General features: G+C 49.8%; 2 protein-coding genes across 3 annotated transcripts in view; one reads left to right on the top strand and one right to left on the bottom strand.

Moving 5' to 3' along the window:
• Positions 1-16,161, top strand: part of LOC149367114 (rho GTPase-activating protein 45-like) — a 165,621-nt gene that overhangs the window by 10,246 nt on the left and 139,214 nt on the right. The window contains exon 2 of one of the 2 annotated variants that reach the window (XM_089554212.1): positions 15,400-15,469. The exons of the other annotated variant lie outside the window; for it this stretch is intronic. Coding sequence (XP_089410338.1) covers positions 15,404-15,469 — 66 coding nt within the window. The 5' untranslated portion in view covers positions 15,400-15,403. The remainder of the gene's footprint in view (positions 1-15,399; positions 15,470-16,161) is intronic. 2 annotated transcript variants of the gene reach the window in all.
• On the bottom strand, positions 7,375-9,411 carry LOC149367115 (endothelin-converting enzyme 2-like). Its single transcript, XM_089566573.1, has one exon. The coding sequence runs from the start codon at positions 9,370-9,372 to the stop codon at positions 7,375-7,377; it is 1,998 nt and encodes a 665-aa protein (XP_089422699.1). The 5' UTR covers positions 9,373-9,411.

The following is a 16,161-nucleotide window of genomic DNA, read 5'->3' as shown; positions in this document are numbered from 1 at the left end:
CCGATGCCTTTGTTTTCAGCGAGTTTTTTTGGAATAGAAGATAAATTTTCGCGCACTCCCCAGAGGGCGCCACGCTTGAAAAAGGAGGATTAGCCTACTGAAACGGATTCGAATGCATTTGTACTTTTCTGTTTTTTTTTTATGCTATGGGTATTCCGCGATCGAGCGGAGCGTGTTCAGGGCTGAAGCTTGTAAGACTTAATGTAAGACTAGCTCTTAATACTTGGACATTGACCACGTCTAAAGCACGGACATAGGACTCGTCCTGTCTGGTTATTTTTCTATGTCCACATCTTAAGCGCTTGTCTTAAGTGTAATGTGATTTACAGTGTTACCTAATTCTGACGAAAAAAAAGAGGGGGGGGGGGCCGCCGGAAATTAATTTTAACCGGGAAATCTTGCCCCTTTCTTTCTTTCTTTCTTTCTTTCTTTCTTTCTTTCTTTCTTTCTTTCTTTCTTTCTTTCTTTCTTTCTTTCTTTCTTTCTTTCCTTCCTTCCTTCCTTCCTTCCTTCCTTCCTTCCTTCCTTCCTTCCTTCCTTCTTTCTTTCTTTCTTTCCTTCCTTCTTCCCTATTTCTTTCTTTTTCTTTCTTTCTTTCTGGCCTTACAGAAAGGCCTGCTCTCCCCGTAGAAATAAAAAAAATACTGCGCACTTGACAATCTTACAAATTCGCAAAGGCACAGAATGCACACATTACAGAGAAATAGTAACAAAGAAATGCAATGATCAATTCTACATAACACAATAGGAAGCTTTGCTTCACTAACTGTGGGAAGCAGATAACAACGCAGACAAAGGAACCCGACGAGATTCAGAAGGAACCAAATTATTGCAGAAATATTCATGGAAAGTCTTTTTGTATCTGGCATCAAGCATACTTTGTAGTGACAGTTCAGTCAGGTTAGGGTAGGTGTTCAGTGTATACTGTATTATGTGCGTTAATGTTTGAAACCCATAGATAGTGCGAGATTTGGATGTATGGTATTTAGGGTGCTTAAAACGCACTCAAGTGCATGGTCTCAAAATTGCGTTTGTCTTCCTTCATAAGGTTTGTGGCATAACAAGCTAGCTTCTTACTGTAGACGGCCGTGGTGGTTAGTAAACTATGATTCTCGTACATATCTTCTTTGTAGTTCATGTTCGCAAGGCTGAAGTCGTCCTTGCCCAGACCGGCAAATAATATTGTACACACATGCGAAAACAGTACAGAGAAATAAATGAATAATTTGCGTTTTTGGGCAAACTTGTGCGGAATTTCTTTAGTTTACAAACAGAGACAGAGGTGTTGACGAAATAGATATGTGTTATGACCAAAGTAAATGCTTTTCAAAAATAACTCCTAGGAACATTGTGAGGCTGACGCAAGATACTTATTTGAAGTCTGGAGTCATTTGGAATAGCCTTATTTTCGCCTGTGAACACTATATGCTATAGTTTGTTTTTCTGACATTTAGTTAATGTATATGATTTTAACCAAACTGAGAAAACCTATTATTTGAAGCCGCTTGTAAAATATTCACGTCTGACGCTGCAAAAAAAAAAAAACGTTTGTATTGTCCGCAGAAATAACAATGGCATCTGCTGGGCGAAACTTAACTATATCATTATTACACAATAAAAACAGTGTCGGTTATAAAACAGCCATGTTGAACCCCAGACAGAAGTTCGATCTCAGACGAATAACCGTTGATGACAGTAGCTTGAAGTCAGTTGTCAAGATTACTATTGAATAAGGATAAAGAGTGCCCCGTATTCCACAACATTCCATCTGTTTCAGTAAAATTTTATGGTTAACTGTATCAAACGCTTTCCCCACATCAAGAAATATGCCAGCTGTTATCGATTTATTTTATATGTTTTCAATTAGCTTTTCTTCAATTTCTAGTCAAGCGGCCACAGATGTTTTCTTTTTTTTGAAATCTGTACTCTTGCCCGGAAGTGCCACTGTTCCTGGTTATTGCGAGAGACGTGTGTTAGTGAGATGTTGAGTAATCTTACGAAAACTGGGATATTGGAAGTGAGCTGATAATTGGTGAAATCATTAATGTCACCCCCTTTATGATTAGCAGCGACACCAGCCATTTTCGACTCCTGTGGAAATCTACTTGTCTCGAACACATTGTGAAATGTATTTGCTAGTGGTAGCGCAGTAATGCCTGCTACCGTTGTCATCGGGACTGAACCAAAGCCATCAATTCCTGGTGCACTATCACTACGTAGAAAGTGTATAAGCTGTGCATGCTGCATACAATGAGTTTTTTTATGAGTTCTATACACTGAGGCGACCTCATGAAAATCATTGGTACATTTCTGGGGAATAACATTAGGTTTGTTTTTATGCGGGTTTAACGTCCCAAAGCGACTCAGGCTTAGAGATGTAAAATTTCATGAAATTTTGAATGGCATGAAAAAAACCGTTTCTTTCAGGGTTTTTTTCATGAACAATTGGAAATTTTGCAAAACATGACAAAAACAGATTTATTTGCAACAGCACGACGATCAATAATAATGCTCCGAAGTTCAGTCGAATATGTAGTTATAGATGTCATATTGCGAAACAAACTTCTTTTTCTATTGCACCGAGAAGATAAATAATGGTTTGCACTTCAGGCGAATATGGAAATATAAATATCATATTTGTGGAACGAACTTCTTGTTCTATTGCACCGAGAAAGGGAACTTGAAAACTGATCTTTAAGTCACTCCACATCGGACTCAGAGTCACTGTCGCTGGATGCGTCACTACGCGCAGCAGCATGGATTGAAACTGTGTCCACAGTTAGGTTCGACTGCACATACACAAGCTTTCGAACGCGTTCCCCTGAAAGCCTGTTGCGAATCCTTGTATGGACGTTTCCGAAACGGGACTAGTTTAGTTCGCAGCTGGCGGATGATGGAGGTATCTGCAGCAGCCGGCAAGCCAGACGAGTTAGCGGCTGGTTGGTGCAAAGGTCTTGCCACCAGGTAGATGGGGCCACGTGCTTCGCTGAAGACCCCTGTCCTGGACCAAATTCCTGCGGATGTCCTGTCCTCTGCTACGGTGGAAATCAGAAGCTAGGCTTGTATTTGGCTAAATCGGCTTACGTGCACAGCAGCCTATGTTATTTATGCCGTGTGTGTAGCGCTGTAGAATTTGCAGCCATTTTGTTCAAACTATTAGTGTGTTTTTAAGTCAAGCCTGGAGCTTATATGTGACCTGGCCTTCAACCCGCGTACTCGCAGCACGAACGTTTTAAAAGCAATACCTGGCACCGGCGATGACGACTGCTCTCCAATCTTTCAACGATCCATGCTGTAATGGTTTTCAAAGCAAAAACAAAAACCTAAACTGAAAGCAAGCAACCATAAAACCTTCAAATTGCATTTTGAAATTGAAAATTGAAATTTTCTATGTTTCTTTCCATTTTCCCTCGTCTGAAAAAAACGAAAAAAAACCGTTTTTTTTTTTTTCCAAAATTGCAGTGTTTTTTTCAGGCCTTCACATCTATATTTAGGCTATGAGAGACGCTGTAGTGAAGGGCTCCGGAAATTTCGACCACCTGGGGTTCTTTAACGTGCACTGACATCGCACAGCACACGGGCCTCTAGAACTTCGCCTCCATCGAAATTCAGCCGCCGCGGCCGGGATCGAACTCGCGCCATTAGGAATCTGCAATCAGTTCATTAGCTAAGACAGCTCCGTCACAGTTCGCATCGTTAATGTAAAGTGGACCGGGATGTTGGTTTTCTTTGGTGCCTGAGAGATCGTAAAGAATTTTACATCTCCTCTTTGAACCATTAGACATAATAAACAGTTTTTGCTTTCTTATTGTCAGTGCCTTACTTAATGCGGGATTTTGTTAATTGACGAAAAACGTCAATGTCTTGAGTTTTAACGAAGCCAGAAAATAGTCGATTCTTTTCCTGTACGCGGTCATATAGTTGTTTCGAAATCCACGGCTGTATTGATGTCCGGGAAAATTTGTGAGTATATTGTGGAAATGCTTCATTGTAGTGTTTTTGAACAGATGTAAAAATTACGTACTATTTGCGTGCGTCCTCTTTTCTTAAAACATTGCTGCAATCGACACAAGCGCAGACATGTCGAAAATGCGATAAGCTGTTTTCATCGATTCTCCTGAACACTCTATTTAGGGGTTTGCTTGCGTGGTATTTAGGTTTACTAGGTAATATAAAAGATATAGAGATATGGTCACTAACGCTTAACGTTAAAACGCCAGTGATGACATCACCACTGTAGATATTCGTAAAACACGCATCAATAAGTGTTCCAGACTTGTCAGAAACACTACGTCTTGTCGATGAGGAAATCAAGGTTACAAATCCGTATTTTTGTACACATCCAGCACATGTCTGCCAACAGGCGTCGTACCAAAAAAGGTAAACATTTATATCAACCCTCTCCTTCACACACATGCGCGCGCGCACACACACACTCGCACAGACATCGCCATAGCGCTTTCATTGTCTGCTATTGTGGGACGGAGAATACTTTAACTGCACAAACAAGCTGTAAAACATTGGGTTACAACAATCCTGTTTGTAGATTATCGTTGTTTCTTTTCTTTTCTGCTTTAAAACCATTCCTCCGCTTTCGTTCGCAGCTGACTTTTGGCAATGGGAACGTGCACTGATATCACACAGCACACGGGCCCCTTTACGTTTCGCCTCCGTCGAAACCCGGCCGCCGCGGCCGGGTTCGAACCCGGGTACTCCGGCTCAGAAGAGACTCCTCTTCTGCCACCGCGGCGGGTCCACTATAAATCAGCGGAACATTCCTCCGCGGGGGTAGGTAGTGGCGGGCACAGCGGCGAAAGGGCAACCAAAACGCGGAACTGTCATTTGGCAAGCGTGGCGAAGCATGCGAGTACAGTACAAGGCAAACGCGTGAAAAACCACTTGAGCAAATGACAAGATAGGGACTGTGTGGCTCGTGCCATGTCCCCTGTTTCCGGACAATCCGCGCTGCTTTTAAGGCGAAAGCCTTTAATGGCTCATACTGTCGTCCGTTAACAAAGCGTGTCACACGCGTTTGACTCGGGAACTAAAAAAAAAAAAGAGAGAAGAAAGCCAATGGTTGCCTCAGATATAGGAGGAAAAGATTAACCTAGAGGCCAAGTTTAACGACTATAGGTTAATTAGTTAATTAATCATAGGCAAAAATGTCGAAATTGCGTCGAAATGGCGCAGACGTCGATTAGCCACAGGAACGGTGTGTCGTCACATCCACCGGAAGTAGTCACGGCATAGTGAAAATTGTCACAGAATGGTCGGAAAAACGTCGGATTTGGGTCAAATTAGATGGAGAAATGTGTAATTAAGCGTAATTAACACTTAAGATTCCTGAAAGTTGTACAATTTGGGTATCGATATAGCCACGGGAACGGTGTGTCGTCGCATCTACCGGAAGTCGTCACGGCACTGTGTCCTCGGGTTTCGCCTCTCAACACTTTAGTTGCCAAAGTGTCCACGCAATTTTTTAGGTACTTCTCGCCGATTCTGCTCTTGTTTGAGCAAAACTGGATCACTTAAACCGATATATAACTCCTGCGTTGCGTAGGGCGCATTTTCTTCGGAAAAGAACCGTCCCTATATTTGGAAGCGAACCGCCGCCTCGTATGTTTCCGCAGGCGTCGCCGGTTTCATGTCGGCACTAGGGTGCGCATGCATCGAGACACCATAGTTAGCTTAATAAAACACGTTGCGGGGCTAGTTGATGATACATTAATTTCAAGAAAAGAAAACCCTAGTTAGAGCCACTGTCAAAGGTTTCAGCGGTTCTAAATGTGCTTCTCAGCTTGCGCCATCTACCGCTTGCACCTGTCACCAACACTGTTTGCGCATGCGTGGTACAAGCAGGCGGTTGAAAGTTGGTTTTGAGGAAATGAAAGCCACAATAACCGTCGCACTCCTCAGTGCGCCTCAACCGCGCCGTGAAGGAAGAGATGGATGAGCAGCGAAAGAAGAATGGGAGACTATAGGGTGTGCTGTAGCGGTTGATTCCTAATTTAGGCCACCTGGTGTTCTTTAATAAATGCGGCCGCCGTGGTCTGGGCTGGACTTTCGTCCCCAGGCTCAGCAGCCCAGCATCACCACCACTGAGCCATATTATCGCCAAAGGAGAGCATTTTAAGGCTGTCGTGAGTAAGAGTCCAGTGACTCTAGTCGTGAGACCTGTCAGTGAGCTTCAGCGGTCACTTCCGGAAACCCTGGAAGACTTTCACTATCTTTTCCACCCTGCCTTGCTAATGGACACATTGTAGTGTGTTTTCCCCGAAATCCGGCAAGCGCACGGGATCTGATGCAAAGCTATACGTTTAAAGCATTTTATGCACACCGGCAGTCGGATCACAGTTCCTAAAAGAGCTACAGGACATCACGCATCTCTACAGGCGGGTTGAACGTCCTCTATCGATATACCGAAACAGAATGCGACGAACGGTTGTGTAGGTCGGACATTTCTCCGTAGACGTATTTTCCGGTCAGACTTATTGGCGATGAAAACTGATGCCTACTGAAGACTTACCAGGCAGCAATGTCGTTAATTGGTGCATATCCCAGCGGCGCGAGCGATGGAAACTTCTGCATGCGTTCTATTGTCATACCATTCTCTAATGGCACGTTTACATTCACTGGGTTCGCTGGGTTTCACTGAGTTCGCATTCCTGATAGATGGTTGCTCCGTCATCTTTTCCAAGGTTTTGTTTTTTGCTTTTGTTGCGGCCCCATTTGCCATGCGCTTTGCCCTCTGTCCACCCTTCTGCCTTTTTACCAATTTCCACCCTTTCGCCCCCTTTTTTCACTAAAGTTGTTAGTCAGCGCTCTGTTCCATGTTTCAATGTGTCTTTCTACGTCCCTGCATCCCAAAGTTCACGCTTGCCCACATATGGAATCATAGCAACTGGCCGAGAATAATGCCATTTTGGCACATTTAGATAACGAAGCGGCATGTGTAATCCCTGCAGATCAGGTCGGGTGTGTGAGGTCTTTAGAGCATTGGATTCTTTTACACCGCGGTTTCCCAAACCATTAGGGGTCGTGGGTTTTAAAACATCTTACCTGTGGAATGTCACCACCCGGGCTGAAAAAGGAACGCGTTTCTGACACAAGTGCAATCACACGCGCATGGCTGTTGCAGGAGAATTGTTTGCGCGTTACACAGATCAATCGTACTTAGTGTGAATATCGCTATTTTATGTGTGCACATAACACGCTGTACAATAAAGACACACGCCGCACAGCAAACCCTAAAGTAACCAGACGAGTAACCCCCTTAAACCGTTGAGTAACCCGTTTAGTAAAATGTCCCCGGTGCGCCAAAGGGGAAAAGCCTGAGCTTCAAATTATGGCGGGCACAGAGCCGGATCTGTGGCCTCAGTGTTCGTCGCGCGGCGTCCTGCACCTAAACGCCACCGCGAACTCCGGCAGCGCCCTCACGGGGACGTTGCACCGACGGCTTGCATCTCCGTACACTCTATCAACGTAGTCGGAGCTCGAGCAGAGCGCGTAGCAGGAAGCGACGAAGAAGAGCCTCTCCTCGGCGAGGCTGGGCGCCTTCGCGTTTCCGTCTTTCGAGCGTCGCACGAAGGCCAACCTGTACGCATTTAAGGCGGCCAGGAGAGCCTTGGTGTCCAATTCATGGGGAGACGGCCGGGGCGCTAATGACGCTGCTGTGTTTGCGTCGTGGTAGCCTACACCGCGGCTTTTTCCTTGTTGCTGATTGGCAACCTGGTCGTCGAAGAGACCCCTCAGCACTTCGTCAGCGATGAGGCGTCCGGCCCCGCCGTAGTTGACGGTCGGAGGCAGGTCTGGGTGGAAAAGAGGGAAGGTGAAGTAGTCTTCAGCGATGTAAAGCGCTGCTCGGAAGGTCCAGCGTCGGCTCACGTGACCCCCCGGCTTGACGATGTTCGCGAGTCCCTCTTTCTCGAGCCGCCAGCGAGCGTTCATCAGGTTCAGCCAGTTGATGAAAAACCGCGAGCCGGACGTGGGTTCCGCGAGCACTTTGGCCAGCTGGTCCTCTTTGTTCCACGCCGCGGGACCTCGCTGGACTCTAAGTTCGAGCGTGGTGTTGGTGCGACGTTGCACGACGTCCGCGAGGACGTCGCGCACGTTCTGGGTGAGGGCGTTGGACCCACGCTGCTTGCTGAAAAGGCTCAGCCAGGCAACGCCCAGGGCACTCTCGACCTGAACGAGGCAGCGACGCCGGTGCGCCGACGAATCCAGGCCCGTCAGTTGCAGCGTGGCGTCCGCTATCCTCCGGTCGGCCATCCAGCCCAGCTCGGTGGCCAAGCGGAGTCCGAGGCTGAGCGTCAGCGCCTCCCGCGTCTCCGCCTTGAGTCCAAGCAGGTAGACGACGGATCGGAGGAGGCCGGGGATCTCCACTTGCACGATGTCGTCCGCAGTGAAGCGCCGCGCCCAGATGAAGTACTCGTTGAGCAACAGCAGCAGGCGTCCGGCGGCGATGCCGGGAGTCGCGGTGTTGGTGAGGTTGCGGATCGGCATCCGCAAGACCCTCGGCTCGCTCTCGGTCATCGCGGGTCCCAGCGCCTCGAGCGTGAGCAGGTCCATCGCTTGAATTTTTGTGAGCAGCTCACTGACCTGAGACTCGGGGACGTCGAATAGGCGAAGCATCGTGACGACGTACTGCTGGTACCGCAGCGGCGGAGTTCTCCCGGCTGCCTGAACGGCGAACGTCCGCATGGAAGCGATCCAGGCTCGAAAGGCGGAGCTGTGACTTATCTTTATTACGGGCTCCCCCGTCCGCCCGTAAGAGGCGGCCAGCTCGAAGGATACCTGGAACCAGAGGTGAACGTTCCAGTTTCCGGAGAGGTCGAGTAGTACCTCGAGCAGGTCCCAGCTGGACGCCTTTGGCCATGGTAGGTGGCGCTCGACCATGAACCTTTTCAGTCCCTCCAAGCTACTTTCGGAGAGGTCCATGCAAGACTTTGCCAAGGCAGCCACCCTCTTCTGGACGCTCCACTCCAACGACACCGCTGCGCTGTGGTTGCTGATTGCCGATTCCACCGCGGTGAGTGCACGATGGAGCATCGCGTCTTCGGCAGCGTCGGCGACGGACAGCATACGGTGGCGGTGCTCCCATCCGTCGCAGACAAACCGGTAGAAATTCTTGCAGGGATCCTGGGACCGGTTTCTGGAGGACTCGATGGCGACCCTGTACTCCCGGCAAGCGGATTTGTTGCAGCCTAGTATCAGTCTCCAGTCCGAGTGATCTCTGTGCAGTCGCGGAAATCTGAAGCGGAGTGACGCGTGGTGCCAGACGCGAAACCACAACGTCCCGCCCATGTACAGGGTCAAGGCAATGGTGCCTATGATGCCCGCGGCGAGCAGGACGGCCTTGGTTCTCTGGTTCATGCGCCAGTTCGTCTGCCGAATCACCACGTCGACAGCGCCGCGTCCCTGCGGTTATGGGCATAAGAGGAAACGTGTGATTCACTCAGTGACTCGAGTATAGTTATAGCACTTGCAGGGTATACCCTTGCCTGGGGGTGGAGGAAATTGAAAAAGCTACAGACAACGAGCGGTTTTTGAATGACCTGTGGCTAATTCTGCATATTTTCAGAGAGAGATATAGAAGGGCAACATAGATGCGGCTTAGCGGAAGATGCAAGAAAATAAATATATATCTTAATTACACAACTTTTTGTGAGCTACTGTTGCCGGCCTATGCTGCTGTTTTCTTAGCGTGCTTATTAGCAGCGCATTTGTTTAGTAAGACTTCTTGAACCTTTACAACGCCCGTGAACAGCGACTGTTTGTCATCAGTTACTCAACTGTTGTTTACAATGAAAATCTATGAATGCAGGTTATGAGAAGGAGGAAGTTTTCGCGGACGCTTCCGGCATTATTTGAAGAATGCGCTGAGGTGCTAGAACCCACAAAGGGGCTATGGCTGCGGGGCAATGGCACACTGTAACGGGCCGTGGGCGGCGCCTGAAGTTGTTGTTAGGCCTCAAGCAAATCCCCGTCAGCAGATATTTCTGCAGAGTCATCCTCCTACGTTCCGAGATATTACGATCCTGATGGAGTGCTACACTTTTTGTATGCTCTTTTCGGTCACTGGCTCACCACGCCCCTATTCCCACCGACGTTTGACACGGCCGGCGATAACGGAACGGAATTGAAGGGTACGAATAATCGTATCCCCAACGAGCGAGCGATTATTCGTGTAACCAATGGCAAAGTAGTTTAACGGTTGCGTTTTTGCGTCTCCGGAGGCGTATACTTGAGACCGTTAACTGCATAGGGGTTCATACCCGCACATGTTCTAGCTTTTACACTGAGCTAACTTATATTACGTTGGCCACCTCGCTAACGTAGCTAACTGGTCGTTACTGGTACCACCACCTAGCTTTGGTAAATTGGTTTTTGAGGAAGGGAAATGGCGCAGTATCTGTCTCACATAGCTCCGCGGACACCTGAACCGCGCCGTAAGGGAAGGGAGAAAGGCGGGAGTAAAAGAAGAAAGAGAAAGATGTGCCTTAGTGGAGGTCTCCGGAATAATTTCGACCACCTGGGAATCTTTAACGTGCACTGACATCGCACAACACACGGGCGCCTCTTGCGTTTCGCCTGCATCGAAACGCGGCCGCCGCGGTCGGGTTCGAACCCGGGTACTCCGGCTCGGTAGACGCGTCTTACCACTGAGCCACCGCTCCACTTAGCTTCCCCTTAGCCTTCTCCGACTGCGTGTAAAAGGACACCGCTGTCCGAACCTCACCTGGCCCGCCGACTGCGACCCTGCTTGCGGACGCGCCGGGAGGGGGGCTGCCTCGGCGTCTGGTGCGACCCAGTCGCCTCGAGCCTGAATGTCGGGCGCCGGCTGTGCAGCCCGCCGCATCTCTCTCAGTTCCGGCTGCTCGACGTGCTGCAAGCCCGTTTGCCTCGGCGGCGAGCGGACGGAGCCGCCGTCGTCGTCGCTACCGGACACATCCCTGAGCCGCTCCAGCTCGGAGGAAGTGCTGGTCGTGCTTCCGCTTCCGCTGCTCCCGTGCGAAGCGTCGGGCCCGTGGTCCACCTCGGGGACCTTCTTGAACGCCACGCTGTAGCCGTCGCCGGAGATACCGAGCATCGTTAAGCTGTTGCCGCGAGCTGTAGACGATTCCAGCCGAGTCCGGTCTGTCAATTAAGGGTCCGCTCCCGGAATGCAGGGTCAGGACCACCACGCGCCACGGTGCGAACGCAGCGCGCTGCTCCTTATCTTCTTTCTTCTCTGGCTCCGTAGAACGCAGGGAGCGGCGCGGGAGATTGGTCATCGGCTAACGGATGGTAATGGAGTCGATTCCAAGAGACGGCAAGCGTAGCAGGGGGCGGCAGAGAGTTAGGTGGCCGGATGAGATTAAGAAGCTTGCGGGAATACGGTAGCCGCAACTGGCGAAGGACAGGGTTAATTGAAGAGACACGGGAGAGGCCTCTGCCCTGCAGTGGGCGTAGTCAGGCTGATGATGATTATGATGATGATGATGATGAATGGATTCGTACTCAGCCACAGCGAGGGCGCCGAAATTTCAACCCCATCAAGTCCAACTTTCCTGAACGTCGCTTTTAATTGTGGGAAATTTGGGGAATATTGTAAGATAATATTGAGATAGTGTGGGTGGGATTGGGCAAACCTTCCGGGTTGCACCAGAATATTTCCTTTATAGTTTTTGCTCCGCTCGCACCAAGTAGGTGAGAGTGCCATAGCTCTGCCTTAAGGGTACGACGCCATAGCTTTAAGGACTTAATGCCCATATATTCGGAATTTGGTCATTCTCTACTTTGCATGCATAGACCCCTGGGAGTCTCATACCCCTCCTGGCGCAGTGGACTAACGGTTAAGCGATGCTTCACTGCCCTGCGTTGGCAGGCGTTGCCACCGGTGTTGTGCGACACATGTTCCTCTTGCCGAGCAATATTTTGTGATCAGTCATTGATTTTAGTGACACCTGTCGCGGTGGTCAGTTTGCTCACAATCCGATGGGCAGGTTGTGATGACGCCACAAGGTCACGTGACCTAGGTGACCCAACTAAGTTGCCTCACCGGGCATTTTTCGCTCACAACGCCGACGACGACGCCGGATTTTCTGCAAGGCGGGCGCCTGAATGCTATCGCATTAAAGCCAACGGAGTGCGCTTTTGACAATGATTGTAAGGCGACTGTACCTGCTGAGATTTCATCATGGCCGCGGTGGCTCAATGGTTAAGGCGCTCGTCTACCGAGCCGCAGTACCAGGGTTCGAACCCGACCGCGGCGGCCGCGCTTCGATGGAGGCGGAACGCAAGAGGCGCCCGTATGCTGTGCGATGTCAGTGCACGTTAAAGATCCCCAGGCGGTCGAAATTATTCCGGAGACCTCCACAGGAGCGCTCTTCCAGTCGTTGTTTGCAACAGCCTGAGTTTTTGCGGCTCGCATACCACGAGCAGATGCGAGAAATTTCGAGGACGGCAACGATGCCCGACGAGCTTCGCAATACCCTCAAGGTAGCGCCAATACCAAAAAACATGAATCCCAACCTCCATCGAGGCAGAAGAGAAGCGAGGGCCGAATTCATCGAGAAAACATACGCTACTCAAGCCACGACCGCGTATGCAGACGCGTCTTGGAGAGGAGGAGACACCAAAATCGCTGTGGCGGCGATGGTCGATTCGTCTTTACGCGAAATGACCAGCGCGTCTCTCCGAGGCTGCACAGCTGCAGAGTCCGAGGAAGTAGCCGTTGCTCTAGCGGTGGCGCAGGGCTATAGAACCGGGCGGTCACTAACAATACTCACGGACTCTCAAACAGCCTGCCGAAATTACATGAATGGCAGGATAGGTCGTCACGCGCTCCGTATACTCCTCGCAGCGAGCGACAGAATTAAAAACCAGGAAGAACAAAACGACAAGATCCCACACAAAATTGTGTGGGTACCGGGGCACACGGGGGTGGCAGGGAACCAAGAGGCCGACAGGATAGCTCGAGGATACATTACTTTCCGAGCATCCAACGAGACCGCGGAACTCGCGCCAGCACCCAGGGAATACTCGGCCATACTACAAAATTATATAGAGGCAGAAGAATGTAATATCCCCCACCGCACAAATCTCTCAGCAGAGAGGAAGCTGTCACTTGGAGACAATTACAAACAGGCTCTTTCCCAAACCTACATATACTAAACAAAATGCACCCTACGATATACGCGAACAAATGTCCCTGGTGCGACGAAAAACCTACTCTATACCACATCACATGGGCCTGCCAAAACATAGACGTGGTCCCCAAAATACAAAACCCGAGTGCGGAGCAGTGGGAGACTCTGCTGTCCAGCGACCGCTGTGAAGACCAACAAGGTCTGGTACAGCGAGCTCAACGGGCGGCAGTGGCCAGCGGAGCCCTGGACTGAGGGCAACCGACCACTGATTAGAGGCGGACGACTTCGACAGAGAAGGCTCCTGGGGGTAGAACCAATACGTCTCTGAAGATGCCCCCAAACCGCAGGAAAAACCATTAGTGAAAATAAAGTTTTCCCTTCCTTCGGAGACCTCCACTACGGCACCTCTTTCTCTCTTTCTTCTTTCACTCCCACATTCCTCCCTTCCCTTACGGCGCGGTTCAGGTGTCCGCCGAGATATTTTAGACAGATACCGCGACATTTCCTTTCTTCAAAGCCAATTTACCGGTGTTTCTGTTTTCACTCGCGCTGTGTCGACCATATGAATACATAACGACCATATACTCCATGTCTTGGAAGTCTCCATTCTACACACCATGCCATCGAAGCACCCCAATGCAGCGTACCCGTAGTCCTACGACTGCAGCCAGACTTGTAACTCGCTTTCACAACCGCCAGACGGACAGGCTTCTAACCACAAGATGCGGAGACCATTTAATGCGTTCCCTAACTCTGATTAGTTTTAACTTGAGTATGCAATCGGGGAGACACACCTGGGGTATCACCTATTTACTGCTCCCGCAAAGGGTCTCTGTGTGTTTTGGAGGGGGGCTTATCCTAAGCGAGAGAAACATGGACATGAGATGGACACGCGCTCGCCCTGTGTCCCTCTCACAATGGAGTGCATATTGCAACCGCCCAAAACGACGAGGGACGAAGAGGGGAAAGCACAGGGAAAAACGCGGAACTTCAACTAAGGTTTACTACAAGGAAAACCACATTTATACAAGATTCGTAATCACACCTGATAGACAGCAGACAGTTGAATTCTTTCTTGGATAAGGATACTGAAGTGGAGCTTATGCAACGGTAATTTTATTTTTTTATGCAGTAGGCTTCAAAAATTTCCCTGTTAAGCTGAGTCGTTAATTTTTTTCAAGACAGTTTTGTCGCGGAACCTGGGAGTGCTGTTACGACAATGGCGACAATGTTTTGCCAGTTCACCGCCCCCCGCCAATGATTCAACGGCTGCGCGGTGCTCCTAAAGTCTAACATTGAAGCAACGTCCAATTTGCCCTATGTAACAATTCCCACACGTGAGGGGTATTTGGTACACCGCCCCTGTTTTGTAGGGAATGAACCTGTCTACGTGCTTAGTGCGGCACCCATTCTTTTTTCCATTTCCCTGCACCATATTGCACATGCCCGAAAGCTTTTTGGGCGCCGTTGAGACCACCGGGACATTACATTTCATAGCCACTTTTTTGAGGCGATGGGAAATCTGGTGGAAGTGCTGCATAACCACGGGTCTCCGGCGTTGTGGTTCTTCACTTGGGCAGTGCTTCGGTGGGCATCGAACTTCCTTGTCCTTTTGTCCTGTACTTTCCTCTCTTCGTCCCTCGTCGTTCTGAGCGGTTGCAATATGCACTCCATTGTCAACCGCCAACTAGACCGCCTTCGCCTTTTACATGTCCCTCTCACGTTCTTGTTTATTTCTCGCTAAGCCGCTCTCTAAAGTAGAATCGACATTTGAGCCCCTTTCCAAAAAGGGTTCCCTGGGCGCTGCCATATTGTTCCCTGGACTGCAGTGGGCACCTTGCGCTAGCATGGTGGAAGCGGCGGCGGAACCGGTTTCCGGCAGTCCAGAGAGGAGGAATTTCGCCGCTTCCACCATGCTAGCGCGAGGTGCCCACTGCAGTCCAGGGAACAATATGGCAGCGCCCAGGGAGCCCTTTTTGGAAAGGTCTGTAGCATCATGGAAAAATATAGCGCACCCAGGGCAACAGTTCAGTCTTCCTTGTCCGTTGTCCTGAGTGCGCTATATTTTTTCCATGACTCCCTCTAATACACCGTGCTCTAAATAATGACTTACCAACTAGCTCAAACTTCCTCTTTACTATAAAGTCTTTTTGTATCCGTGTTAAGGAGCTCCTCCGTAATTACGCTTGTGTGTTCTGAAACTAAGTGCTCGAATCATGAGTCGATCGGTGTAAAACGCAGCACTTATCCGCTTCCCTCGCCCACGCAGGTCCATGGAGTCTCCGCTGGGCTTCTGCCGGGCCCGCCATGCCAAGAGCGCCAGCGGCCCCGTCGGCGTCGTGAGTGGCCTTTCCGCTTCTCTATTCGTGCTTAGTGGTGCCACACTGTCGTATGACGCGTGGCCTTTGCGACAGTAGCAGGCGCTGCAGCGCATTCTTTGTTGAATCCTCACATGGGCCTCCGCGACTGACCGATTGCTGCTGGTGCATCGTCTTCGGTGCAAGAACCCCAGTTGCCGTATTTTTAAATCAGCCGGGGTTTAACTCCACTTAATCCGATGTATAACGTCCGGCCTAAAGCGCTTAGGCGTTTAAATCTTGGCGACGTATAGTGAATTCCTTTCCGCGGTCAACTGCCTTCGCCTGGTACTCGAACCCGTCACTTACCGCTGCTGCTGTGACCGAATGAAGAAAGAAGAAAATGCACGGGCTTGCCGACTACCTCCAGCTGGGCACCTTACACCGCCGCTTGGCGATAGAAGGGTGTTGAAAGAAGTAGGTGTGATTGGAAACATGGAAAGCAAAGGTTCGCTCCGCACCAACGGCGTCCGCCGAGGCGACGGCGACGTCTCTTCAGCAACAGGTACCGCCAGCCTCTTGCCTGCCGCAGCGAACTCAGTCCCGTCACGGCTATGTACGGAGCCGAATATAGGCAATGATTCGGCAGGCGCTTCAAAACTGCATGAAAAACATAATGCTCACCGACTGCAGTAGCCCCGTTGCAGTTGTAGGAGATAGTTGAACTATAGTAG

Source organism: Amblyomma mixtum, chromosome 1, assembly GCF_055824585.1.
Source record: "Amblyomma mixtum isolate Tamu chromosome 1, ASM5582458v1, whole genome shotgun sequence".
NCBI classification, from domain to species: Eukaryota; Metazoa; Arthropoda; class Arachnida; order Ixodida; family Ixodidae; genus Amblyomma; species Amblyomma mixtum.
This window is presented reverse-complemented; position numbering and strand designations above follow the sequence as displayed.